The sequence below is a fragment of the Acanthochromis polyacanthus genome, chromosome 11 (assembly GCF_021347895.1).
Source record: "Acanthochromis polyacanthus isolate Apoly-LR-REF ecotype Palm Island chromosome 11, KAUST_Apoly_ChrSc, whole genome shotgun sequence".
NCBI classification, from domain to species: domain Eukaryota; kingdom Metazoa; phylum Chordata; class Actinopteri; family Pomacentridae; genus Acanthochromis; species Acanthochromis polyacanthus.
The window spans coordinates 28,068,451-28,082,444 of NC_067123.1; the positions used below are offsets into that span (position 1 = coordinate 28,068,451).

The following is a 13,994-nucleotide window of genomic DNA, read 5'->3' on the forward strand; positions in this document are numbered from 1 at the left end:
GTGCCATGTTGTTAGAGTTTGACAATAAAATGATGAAGTTAGGGTTTGGAGCCAGTACACTGGCATGTGTGCATGTGAAATTAACACAGAATGAAATTCTCACTTCCAACCAACACATGACCCTGATACCTACTTTCCTACAGAGCATTGTCGCTTATGCCTAAATAGTAAGAAATTAGTTTTTAAATATAAAAATACAGCATTTTTATGGCTGTTTTCATACATACAACATCACCTAAATGTCCATGACACTCCAAACTCAGATAAAGCATATTTCCCGTATTTTTCTGCATACCAAATGTGTTGTTGTTTGCAGCTCCAGTACAACAAGCTGATAGACGGTAGTTTGTTGTGATGTCAGTTTTAGGCTACTGCAAAGCCAGATACAGTTAAAGGCTGACTCATACTTGTAATTGTAAAAATTAAATATGAAAAATGCTGCAAAACCACACTTATTTTGGACTTTAAAAGTCATTAAGATCTTGTAATGTTTCTCATAGTTTCTCTCACAATGCCAGAAGCGAGTGTCTAATAAAATTTATCAATGTTTGATTGCCAAAATGTGTTGCATTCTTGTATGCAATCATCTTCAGTAACATAGTTGAGATATATACAAAAACTCAGACAAGTTACATGTGATGTGTTCTATATGAAAGACAGCAACAAGCTTTGGACAGGAGCACAAATATTCCTGATCTATGATATGATATGATCTACTAAAGTTGAGGAGTTTATACATTAATTGAAATAAATTAATTTACTGATTAGAACAGGTGCCACATGCAGATTTAAAGACGTTACTTCTCCAGTCAAAATTGACAAATAAGAGCAGAAGAGTGAATCATAAATACCTGTGTTGACTCAACAGGAATAGGCCTATACTAAATGAGAAAGGCCTCGGGGCCTTACTTAATGATATTCCATCAAATTTTGAATTTTCACCTGGATCCTGTATTGTGTGTTTCCATTACACAAGTAAAGCCCATAAACGGATACAGAAAAGATATAAATTTGAGCCTTAATACTTACCAGAGAAGTGACGTGTTTGATGCCCAGAGTTCTTTTGGAGATTACCCTTCGGTGTTTCAATTAAACAATGAAAAACTGGTTATTTACTGCAAATGGCTGGGTACACATGCAATTTATTGTAAAAATACTGTGAATTTATTTGTAATATAAGGTGTCCCTTGAACAAAATCGCTTCACGTCTCCTTGTGGTACAGCACTGCGCACGTTCCTGTGCAGTTAACGCAGCTATGACCCACTTGAACAACTTCAATTCCCACAATTCCTGCGTGTGAGAGCCATTCATTACCAAACAGCAACACAGCGACGGACACACCATGTCAGACAAGAAACAGACCGTAGACCTGGGCTTACTGGAGGAGGACGACGAGTTTGAAGAATTCCCTGCAGAGGGTAAATAATATAGATATTAGTCGAAAGGGCTACCGCTCTTGTTTTCTTTTTTACAGTTTGTCTGTACGTGTAATTTTGCTTCGACGCAGGGCCCTACAGCAGTGACTCAGCTAGCCTAGCCGTATTAGCGCTAGCATTAGCTAGCAGAGTTGCTGCGAAAACAGGACACATTCCGCTGATGTAGCTCCGTACATTAGTCTGTTCATTGAGTTCGTAGCTTTTAAAGTCTCAATTTAAAAACGACTAATATTAGCAAGGCTTCACAATGCCTGTCGTTTATTCTTCTACCCTGTGTTATTTAGCTCTTTTAGCTACATCAGCTAACGTTAGCAAGCTAAGGCTAATGAAGCTAAGTCATCGAGCTAAAGTGGTCAGATGGTTTAAACAGATACAAAAGAGTTTCACAATGTGACTTGGACCTGTTGTATTTGATTTATTTGTTAATCTGAGAGTTTATTTTAAACTGTTGATATATATTAACGTCGGTGATGTTTTAATTCTCAGATTGGACGGGGCTGGATGAAGACGAAGATGCTCATGTTTGGGAAGATAACTGGGATGATGACAATGTAGAGGATGATTTTTCAAATCAGCTGAGGTAATCTGATCATTCAACAGCATATACAATAAGCACCTGCACTTACTTAGAGACTGTCATTGTCCACTAAGTGGGTCAGCAAATGAAGATGCTTGGCACAGATGGATTGATTTATTTTCTGTCACCATATTTTCATTTAATGTGTACTATTTTTTTTGTACATCATGTTATAGCTTCAGTAGTTATCAAGTAAATTAATAATGTAATAAGGAAAATGTTGTGTATTAAACAGATAAATCTGTTGTGTAGTACAAATAATTACATAATTGCATAACATGTTTATGTCTTCGTTAAACTCAGGCCCTAGATATTTATATTTTTCAACTTTTTATATGGCTCTTTTTTTCCTTTTTATTTCTTTGTGTGTGTTCAGTTGAGTCGAAAGAGTACTGAAATAGTTTTCTTTTGAAAATAGTGGTCTTGCTGTCAGTCAGCATCTCCAAACAGCTATGTTTACAAATTACAATTAATCAATGATATATTCCCAAACAGAAATGATTAAAAAAGCATAAACTAATGCAAAGGTTTTAATAAAATGTGCTTCCATATTTTAAAATGCATTGCATTTTGGATCCTTTTACTTTGGGACACTAGCTAGACATTAGTTGAAAAGATGCCTGATATGGAAGTACTCATGTTCTGAGAATTCTGCATTTAATGAAAAATGGGGAGGAAAAAAACCTGTTGTAAAAGTATCAAACCTGCTATTCTAAAGGCACTTAAAACTTACATCATGCTGTGTAATTAAGCTGCATTGCTCTCTGACATTAATATTTGTGTTTGTTCTCCTAATGTTAATAGGGAAAATAAGGACAATATAGATTTAGAAGAATGATTACACAAACTGTAATGATTGTTTTTGTAGTAAACATCTTGATTGTAGGACTGCAAATCATAAAATTGTCTTTTAGTGAGGTACTCGCAGGCTCATCTTTTATTTTAATTGCAGGGTGGAAACTGCAGTCACTATCACTGCATTTACTTTTACAATTTTGACCTTGTTTGTAGCTCTTGTGCTGCTTCTCTTCAGGAGCCTGAATGGCTATTAATAGCAGTGTGCTACTGCATGTTTCATACATTTATGAGATTGTGTCCGAAACACCTTCAAAAGGACAACAAAACAAAAGAACAAGAATGCTGACAGCCCAGAAGTACCTTAACTATCAGGGTTTATATTTCAATAGAAATGTGCATTACACATCAACATTTTCATCCTAATACTCAAAAGACTTTGTTTGCACTCACGCTTGGTGAATAATCAATACGTGTTTATAGTTAAGTGGCTGTTCTGTTTTTATTTGAGTACACTTTCAGCAGTAATGTGCCATTGTTTTATTTAAGCCAATTACAATAGCTATACTATTAAGCTATTTCTTAAAGATATCATTATTGTTAAAGGGCACTGCTTCTATATATATTTAGTATGTAATCATCAAATCCATAGCTGCATGCATTATGCAATATTTATGTATTTTTTCTGCTGCCATCTCTTAATGGCTCTTACAATCAATAGCAGAGGGTACTTATGTCTCAGCCACCCACCTGTAATCATCTCTGCTGACTTGATCTTTCTATTTTCCTTTCCCTCCCTGCAGAGCGGAGCTCGAAAAGCATGGTTACAAGATGGAGACGTCATAGTGGCTGACAAGGCCTTTCACTATTCTGTGACATTGGATATGGACATTTATATTTGAGTATTACCTGTCGACCACCCACCACAAGAGATTTGAGGATGTTAATTTGTTTCCTTTTTTGTAAGAAATATGGATGAAAGTAAAGAGTTTGGCAGAAACTGTTCCTTTCAGTGTTTTTTTACTGAATAACCATACTGCAAATGTTTAGATGATGGCATTTGTAGGTAATAAATTTGCTGTTATTTACATGTTACAGCTGTGTTTATTTTGTGTACCTAAGTAGTGTTTAATATGATTGACAGAATGATCCTAGCTGTAGTCATTAAAACAATGCAGAAATTGGGCAAGTTCTAATAGTAATTGAATACGCTGTACCTGCCTTAACTTAAATTCATGCAACACAGCCAATGACTTGAATGGTCATTACCACAAATTTAGTCTGTGTTCCTCTGTTTCTTCTGGCCCCTGTACTGCTATTATTCTTTGGTACATACACTAAATCCATTTTGGCAGTTATGAATGTATAGAAGACGACTCAGTGTTTGGCTAAACATCTTTAAATTACAGTCTTTGTAAGAGCTGTTGATCTCCCTAGAAACACACCTGCCAAGTCAATACAATCTACCTGTAATGGGCAGCTTGTTATTGCCCTCTGCCACATTGTGCATTTATTTTGGACTACATGAATTTTGCATGATGGGCTATTACTCAGGTTCAAGTGCTCAACAGATATCTGCGATCATTTTGTAGCAACTGTACTTTTATGGAAGACTCTGTTTATTGAAACTGTCAAAGTGATGTCTGCGTTACAGAGGAAGAGCAACAAAAGTGTACACAAGAGAAAATGGAGATGTACATAAGCTGTGCGCAGTGGAGGTAGACACAATGCAAACAAGTGTGTGTAAGTGTGCTTGCAGCTCATGCTGCACACATATACAGAGGCAGTTCCTCTGCACTGTGCTGTATAACAGCCCCCTTCCCTCTCAGCCCCACAGCGCTGGGCCGAGTCCCTGAAGGAGAGATTATCCACTGCCGTGTTTGTCAGAGGCAGGGAGGGGGTCTCAGCATGGGGCCTCCCAGCCTGCCTTGCCTGGGCCTGCCCCTACTGCCAGCCAGGCCCTTCTCTTCCGCTTGGCACAGCGGGGACTCTCGTACTGAACCAGAGGCCAATTTATCCCCGCCACACTCCCCCGGCAAAATGATTTCTCTCCGTGTTTTGTCGACTCTCGGTCCCAGGGTCCTAATGAGGTGAAATGGATGCCAGTAAGACCAAGGCTGCAAGAGCCGCTTTCATTCTGAAAACAATATCCATCCTCCACCTCTAGAAATGGAAAGTAACCTGAAAACATCGACTCACTGTACTCTTTCCATTTTGAGCAGCTTCACTAATTTGAATAGGCTGTATTTATTGAGCTCATGTATGTACCAGTTACTTTAAAGACTGATTTTATCAGGAAATGTGCAATAAGCTATAAAGATACCATGCACTGAGATAATTTTAATTATGAAATCATATATAAATCTTTTAACTTTTTGCAATAGAGATTAACATGTCTGGATTTGTTTTTGGCAATGAGTGTCAGTGTCCTGAATTATGAAAGACAGGACACAGCAGGAGAAATATGCAACAGCTGTGAGAAATAAGTACATACAAATATGGAAAGTGTTGACTTTTGACACATATATATACAAGCAATTGTAAACAATATACATATATAATATATTAAATATAATAAAAATACATTTATCTCACTTTCAAATAATTTAAAAGAGGATGAGGGTTACAGATTCACGATAAGAACCTTTTCAACAGTGACAAGTTTAAACCATCTTATTCAAACCTTTGATATCTACAGTAGGGTCTGCGGTTGAAATGTGTGGTGTCATACCAAAATCTAAAGAGCTCTCCAAAGCATTCTAAGAAAAATAATTATAGATCCCTGTGTGTTTAGCAAGACACATTAAAAAAAAGTCTAAAAATTATTTAAAATCAAGCATTTTATTGTAATTTTGTGTTCTATTTACCAATTTGTCCAGGACTGGCTGCCTCAACAAATGCATTCCAACACCAAACAATTACATGCAAAAAATGAATTCCCCAAGAATCTCAGCATTTGCCATTTGTGGGAGTGTATAAGCAAAGGAAACCTTCTGACAGGCAAAAGGAAGGCTTTTTGTAATAAGATGAGTCAAAGGTAGTACGGTCTGGCCACATGGACATATTTGTCACAAACTGAAGATAGCTTTTCAGCAGAAGAATCTAACACCAACTGTGAAGCCTGGTGGTGGAAATATTTTGGTTTGGGGTTCCTTTGCTGCTTTGGGTACTGTGCAGCTTGCAGTCATCGATTCAACTATAAATTCTGCATCATATCAAAGAGTGCTCGAAGATAACATGAGGCCATCTGTCCTGAAGTTTAAGCTGAACCAGCAGTGGATCTTTCAGCAGGATAATGGTTTTTAAGCCACCAACAAATGAAGGGTTATGGAATGGTAAAAGTCCACTTTTGAATCCCATTGAAATGTTGTGGTGGGATTTAAAGCAGGCTGTACATGCAAGAAAACCCTCAGACATCTTGGTGGTCAAAAAATCAGCAAGTCAATGTTAGAAACTGGTGGACAATCACGCAAAACACCTACAAGAAGTTATTTCTGCTAAAGGAGGCTATGCTAGCTTCCGAGACCAAGGGTGTAGTTATGCTTTCCACAGAAAAATATTACATCTATTGATATTTTTATTTAAAATTTCTCAAAAAAGCTAATTTCTTTTGTGTTGTTTGTATGTATCATCGGTATCTGTGAGGGACCATTTCAGAGTTACAAAGATTTTTAAAATGTCTTTGTCCAAATACAGTATGTTAAAAGGGAGACTTTCATTTATCTGACTTTAATTCAACATAATACCTAAACAGGATGACTAGAATTTTTTACATTGTTTTAAGAAAATCTGTCTTTAACGGCTCAAAACACAAACAAAAATAACTCTTACAGTATAAAATATGCTCAGTTGATGTTGGCATTAATTTAAATAAAGAGTGCTGCAATAAAATGATCAGTAGTCAAAACTTTTGCACTTTACTTGACATATAATATTGCTGATTAAACCAAACACTGTCCACCCACATAACACCAGCAGATCTGTGAAACCAAAGAAGACCATTCTTAATGAATTGAAACTTCTGTTACATTTTATAAGATGAAATATCATTGATCAATCCTAAGTCAAATTTTGAATATTTTTGCAGCTTGGTGGGTTGCCCTTCCTACCAGCTTTGATTTACCAGCACAATTTGTTGTTTGGAAAAAGTTTTTTTTTTTTTGTCACTTTAAATTGTTACACACAGATTTGAAATGTTGGAAAACGTTAAATGTTGTAAATCTGTCTTTTCTTGTTCTTTTCTGGGAAAATTCTAAATCCCTGCTTGTTAGTTATAATTCCACTCATCTGCATATCAAAGCTAAACAGCTCTGCTTGGAGTGAGCGGTCCTTACTGTGTTCAGCTGCTACTGATATACGTGTTAATGCCAGTGTCAAGGAAGAACATAAATATTTTGTTGGCACAAACGTCAGAACATAAAGCAAGGTCTCATTTTCATCAAGTGAACTCCGACTGCTGAGATTCACACTTGCAGGACGCCTCCATCTGTTTATGAGCATGAAACCAGAGGACCCTGGGCCTGATGATTATTCCAAAGGGTTGAGAAGTCAGTGAAGTGAGAGAATTGCTAAGTGAGAGCAACAGAGGAGGACTTGTGACCATTTTGTTTGTGCTGAGAGCGTAAGATTGGTCCCTTGTGTCTAACGCTGCGAGGGCCTCGATGGGCCTTCGATATTCAGCTTCACACAGATCGCCAAGCTTTTCACTGTGTCTGCACCGGTTCTGCTTTGAACCCATTCAGTCGCGGCTTTGATTTCTGCAAACATTTTTTGCCGTTTCTTTGTGACCCACATGATTCACCTTGACTTGGATGGCTCGCTGTGGCTGATATTGACTGAATAACAATCCGTGGGGTGAATATTTCATCAGTGAATAGTCCTCTGTCCTCGTTCAGTCCTCATGCTGAATGTCTAATTTTGAATGCTACAAATTCTGTAAACTGATTATTGTCTCTCTAAATGCCCGGATTCTTCAAAAAGCATTTTCTTATTTGCAAATCGTTTTCTCTCGGCCCACGCAGTTCTGAGACCACATGCAAGAGAGCAGCCAATGGAACTGTGGCGAGGACTATTTCATAACACTTCATGTTGGGAGATGGCAGATCCATTGTTCTCAAGGCCCACGAGCCTGTGGGCGAGAGTCCCTGCTGTGTCTACACTGAAGAACCACACCAGCCTCCCAGGCTATATTTTCCTCTCTTTTTCTGCAGACACTGGAGGCTACTGTGACCATTCCATCTCTCTCTGTCTCTCCCACTGCTACAGGCCCCGCTCTGCCTGCTTCTCCCCTCTCCAAGCCCTCCACCATCGAGCCGGGGTGAAGACGAAGCTGTCGCTGCACAGCTAGGAAGCATGCAGCTGCTACTATAATAGCCCTAATTGCACGTTTCTTTTGTTGGGCTGAAATTAGCGGTGGGGCTGCAATACTACTACTAAAACCCCCCAAAAAACCTCCAAGTAAAGATGGCGGGTGAGAGTTTAAAAAAAAAAAAAAAAAAAAAAGACACTCTGGGGTGCGTTCACCAGTGAGACTGCCAACCCCAGTGCAGAATGGCCCACACCTGCATGCTCGCACCCCCGCTAAAGTAAACACAGATAATAAGGTATAATTACTTTAGAAAATAATAACGAGGAGCAACCCTCAGGACCCCCCTTCTCTCGGTGACAAAGGATTGCCTGTTTATTGTGGGGGGTGAAACAGCCCCAAAGGACGCTGGCGAGTGCCCTATCAAAAGACCCGAGGGCCCGACTGAAGGTCCCTTATAGGACAGCCATCAGTGTCAAGGAGGACTTGGGCTTTCAAGTCTCTTCTACCCTAACTGCCTCAATTAACCAGTATGGATTGACCACAGGCTGCTTTTTCAGCTCCATTCATTCTCGTCAAAATGATCCTGTGTTGTCTTGAACGGTTTACACCCTTTTCATGGCATCAGAAGAAACCAAGAACATGAATCTGAAATGATGCCAATAATGCAATGTGAAGCATAAAAAAAGGGTCCATGTATGTGTATAAGCAAAGATGGAAATGTGCTGAAAAATAGTAGTAGATAGTCTCTTTGGAAAGATCTACTAAAATATGGCAAATGGCCTTCAACAATGGATCAAGAACCACAATGAGAAAAGTGTTGTGATAAATTAAAACAATGCTTATTCACTTATTGACAAAGACTTAGACTCCACTCTCACCTCTCTCCATTAAATAGAAAGCAAGCGCCACAAAGACTGGAACCATGTAACCTGGCTTTTTCAAACTGCAGCAAAATCCACCTCCCAGCACCTCTAAAGCTCACCGATTAATATGCTACATCTCATTACGAAGTGTTAAGCCAGCGGTTTACTGTTTTACACAGAGTTACGTCTTAGAGTGTTTCTTGGCTGTGAGCAGCTGTCAGGCAACCAGTGGAGACAGGAAGTTACTGGTTGCAGCCAAAAATAATCTGGCACATAACCCACCATTAAATGGTTAATTGATGTTTTTCTGTTTTCCCCTATTTACAGTCTTTGTGCTGAACTAAGATAACAGGCTGCCGGCTGTAGCTTTGTTTAATGGACAGATATGAGAGTGGTATCAATCTTTTCATCAAACTCTCGTCCTGAAATGTTTAACTCCTACTTTAGTATTATTTTAAATACCTTTCTAGGGTTGTGTGTGCGTGATATAATATCCTTATTCATGTATTGTATTGTGCAGCACAGACTTTGCTTTGCTGATGCAGATTTGTTATACATTAATCCAAATGAAAGACACACAATCCAGTGAGCACGACTTTGATTTTTAGAAAAGAAGTGTACGTTCTTAGATTGAGCACTGGGTGCCACTTGGGTCTAAAATGTCATAGTTGTGGTGGATGGAAACATCTAAAATGGAAATATTCGACTCCACCTACACATATATAACTAACAGATACAATATCTGGATTATATTTCATGCTTCGGTCTGACACCCTTATGTGTTTTTATGAGTGCCATCACAGCTCAGCTAAAAAATGTGGATAAACTCATCGGAGCATGTGAACATGACACTGGTTAGTTCCGACAGTGTGGGATCACGCCATGGCCTCACTGTCACTTAAATCTGTCCAGATTTTAACCCGATCCGACATGTTGGCACACAGAAAGAAACAGATGGGTATGTTTCAGTTTAACGCTATCCCTATGAAAACACAAGACCTTAGTTTGATGTCAGGACAGATTACGAGTGCCCTGTTTCAGTCGTGCTGTTCATGACATGATCCATCTTGCAGGCTTTTGACAGATAAATGTGTAATTTTGCAAAGGTGAAAAGCATTGAGAATATAAGGTCCTAAGTTCAAACTACACAACTGGCCAAAATGGAATCTGGCTGTCTGACATTTTGACTTTATCGCATAAAAATTGTAACTGTAGCAGAAAAAAGCTAAACATATATACATTTGAAAGAAGTCAAAAGTAAAAATCAAACTGCAGTGACTGCGTTCTGACTAACGGGTGAAACAGCCTTCGTTAAAACTCATTTGCACACATTTTCTTTCTATTTTAATGCTCCAACATTTTGAGGTTATGACAAAAATAGGACAGTGTTAAAAGCTAACCATAGTGGAAGAAAAAAAAAGTAAAGCCACATAAACTAGTGTAGCAAATTGGTGACTAGCGGAGCATCTCTAATTGCCATGTTTTCAGCCTCTGGTTTGAGTGAGATTCCTAATTTTCAAAGTTAAGTAGACATTAAATCATATATTTAAAGTGTATTCAGTAAAACAGTAAGATGTTCAGCTAGCATATGGGTCAAATTGATTTGTTTTAAATTATTTCATGCAATTATTCGATTTTCCAGACATAAAATGGAATTTAGCTTTTATTGTTATGTAGTAGTCGCCCTTTGTTAGTTGCTCTGAAAGTTTAGTTTTCTTTTCTTAGCCTTACTGTTTGTTTTAAACTTAGTTTGTCGGGCAGTAAAGGAGGAGTGATGTGGTTACCGTCTGTGAAAAGACAAACCAATACTGAACAACAATAGAAAAGCAGCACGCGAATGCTCTTCTTTTTTGACTTTGAAAAGAGGTTAAAAAAAATAATTTCTGTTGTTGCAGTTCAAAAAGGGTTAAAATTAGAAAGTTTTGGAGCTGTTCAACTGGTGACAAACTCTTGACCACTGAGTTTATTCACATTCATGTTAGGTGCGACTTAAAGGACAATGATCAGATAGTATGACCAATAAGCAGGCACTTATTTTATTAGATTTTTCATTTCATTTAATTTATTTTAGGCATGCGACAGTATCATAAAGGCAAAACATAAAATAAATACACAATACAAAAACACAAAACAACCAAACTAAATCCAAAACCTAAAATAATGTCTGAAACAAGTAGGATAAAGTTCAACTTAATAACTCCTACCTGCTACATATCTGTACATGTCATATCTTATTGTTTCCTGTTTAGATAAAACTTTCTACTTTTATGGCTCTTTAGAAACTCCAGAACACATTTACTTTTCCACATTGTTGTATTTTTCAAGCAATCTTTTTGTACTGTTTTTAAAATTGTTTTATAGTTGTACTCATTTTGAAATCATCATCCAGACTGTACCATCAGACTGTCCTTTGGCCAGTGACTATAAAAGGTCAAAACAACAAGCTGTTGGCCGGCTAGATGCTGGCTTGTAAGCTAGGACTGCAGCCAGGCACTTGAATGTCCACAATTCCATCAATTGTAATCTAAGAAATACTCTGCCTGGGCAAAGAAAAAGTTGCACACTAATATTTTGTTGGACTGCCTTTAACTTTGAGTATGGCACTCATTCGCTGTGGCATCATCTCGATAAGCTTCTGCAATGTCACAGCATTTATTTCTGTCCAGAGATGCGTTAGTTTTTCATCAAGATCTTATGTTGATGATGGGAGAGTTGGACCGCTGCACAAAGTCTTCTCCAGCACATCCCAAAGATTCTTAATGGGGCTGAGGTCTGGACTCTGTGGAGGACAATTCATGAGTGAAAATGACATCTCATGCTCCGTGATCTACTCATTCACAATGTGAGCCCCATGAATCCTGGCATCGTCATCTTGGAGCATGTCCATGTCATCAGGGAAGAAAAACTCCACTGATGGAAAGACCTATGACTAGTGTGGTCACCGCGCATACTTAAAATTTTTCCGGATATAGTATACATCCGGGTATTTCTCGCGTACTCAATCTATTCATACTATCCAGTGTGAACGCACTACATACTTATTTTGACGTCACATTTACTATGAGTAGTACGTTAGTATGCGATTTCGGACACAGCACTGGTCTCTCAGTATATTCAGTATAGTCAGCTGACCTCATTCTTTGGGAACATAATGTTGTTGAACTTGACCAACCCCAGATCATAACCCTAACCCCCACAGGCTTGTAGGCACTAGTCATGATGAGTGCATCAATTCATCTGCCTCTCTTCTTACCCTGATGCCCCCATCACTTTGGAACAGGGTAAATCTAGACTCATCAGATCACATGACCAAACACATTTGTTCCTCAAAGATGATGCTTCACCACTATCCTTCAGGTTTTAATAATGCGTTGGACTGATTTTTGTAGTTTCAGACATCTTCTCAGTTGCTTTCTTTGCTTGATGCAGGCCAATAATTTAGCCCTTCTGACAGATTAACATCCTTCCTATAACCACAGGGTATATCCTCCGATATAGTTGATTAAGAAATGAGAAGCTCCTCACTGAATCAGCTACGGTTAAATAAGTTGTTGCAGCTGAAACGTATTCATCACTGCAGTAATTATCCAATGGAGGGCTCTTACCTATTTGCTTAGATAAATCACAGGTAGCGACTCTTTTTTTTGGCCAGACAGTGTACTTTCAGACAGCACAGCATGACAGATAATCTGCAGCATGAAGCTCAACATGGACGTATCCAACAATGGAATCCTGTGCCCAAAAATGTCCTCCAACTTCACCAAGCACATCAGGAAGACAACATTCCACAAATCACCATCGTCAACTTTCTTAACTCTATGCATCACAAATGTATGAGTCATTATTGTCTTGTAATTTCTGGTCCATAACTTCTCTCTCCCATTATCATTTCCAATATACTTGGTTGTTTCACAGCATTTATTCTGATGTAGAGATGGGTGCATTTAAGCAGCAAATACTTATTCCCCTCTGTTAAAAAGAACAGATGGCTCATATTTAATAAAACACGACTTGCATTTCTATTTTTGTTCATATTTTATTCAGCCACGAAAAACCCAATTTAATAATATGCTAAACCACGCTGATAGTAGCCTGCAACCTACGCTGTGAAAGAACACCTAACTGAAGTAGTAACTCTCACTGAGTAAATGTTTTGCATCTATTTAACACAAGTCTTGTGGAGTCCAGTACTTTTATCACACAAAGGGGAGATAATAGCTGCTGTGATTAAGGGTCTAATGTAAAGTGAATCAGTGTTGCATGTGAGTCATTCTCATGCCATCATTAAACCATAATGTGCAACCGAGCCGAATGGCCCTGTGAGGATGGCAGCGTGTTTTTAACTGTGACGTCTGTGGCAACAACACCCCCCTGCTGCGTTTCCTTCCCGTATGCCCATGATACCTGGCAATTAGGGAGTTTGTTTGCTATTTTTGCTCCCGGATTTTAGCGCTGTCCCCTCCCAAACCTTCAATATTTGAACACACCGGCTCAGCCATCCACCTGTCCTGCTGCACTTAAAAGCATTGGACGGTGAAGGAAGAGAAATTAACAGGGGGGACAATTTAGACACCAGAGAGGCTTTTTCCGCCAGAGCAATAAAGCACACTTGATGTTATTATCATCTCTGGTGAATTATCAGGCCTCTGATAATTGTAATTAATCAATCATCAGACTCACTCATGCACTCCCATGAAACCCTACATCACTGTAGAGCAACCTCAGTAGTGTTGACCTATGAGAAATCAATGTGCAACCACGATTCCCGGAGCTTCTTTGAGTTGGCTCAAGTCATTAGAGCATGCTTAATTACATGTCACAGTATGTGCATTACAGCTGCAAAAGAGGGGGGAAACAATTGCAGGGAGCAAGTCCTTTAAAGACCTTAAACGTTGCACAATCCAGTTTAAGTGAACATGAAATGCTTGCAGGACATATTCAGCTCCTCAAATGGCATCGATCATTTTCACCACATCCAACTGAAAAGCCCCTCACCGCATCACTGTGTGGTCGA

The 13,994-nt window shown here is 38.6% G+C and overlaps 1 protein-coding gene across 1 annotated transcript; it reads left to right on the forward strand.

Annotated features, from left to right (window-relative positions):
* The first annotated feature begins 1,275 nt into the window (after window positions 1-1,275).
* Window positions 1,276-3,904, forward strand: sem1 (SEM1 26S proteasome subunit). Its single transcript, XM_022200593.2, has 3 exons — window positions 1,276-1,419; window positions 1,924-2,017; window positions 3,613-3,904. Exons 1-3 carry the CDS (start codon window positions 1,344-1,346, stop codon window positions 3,653-3,655), a joined length of 213 nt encoding a protein of 70 aa, XP_022056285.1. The 5' UTR covers window positions 1,276-1,343; the 3' UTR covers window positions 3,656-3,904.
* The last annotated feature ends 10,090 nt before the right edge of the window (window positions 3,905-13,994 follow it).

Coding starts and splice junctions, on each gene's coding strand:
- sem1 (XM_022200593.2), top strand. CDS start 1,344: ATGTCAGACAAGAAACAGACCGTAGACCTGGGCTTACTGGAGGAGGAC. Junction 1,420..1,923: donor TGAAGAATTCCCTGCAGAGG/GTAAATAATATA, acceptor TTTAATTCTCAG/ATTGGACGGGGCTGGATGAA. Junction 2,018..3,612: donor GATTTTTCAAATCAGCTGAG/GTAATCTGATCA, acceptor CCCTCCCTGCAG/AGCGGAGCTCGAAAAGCATG.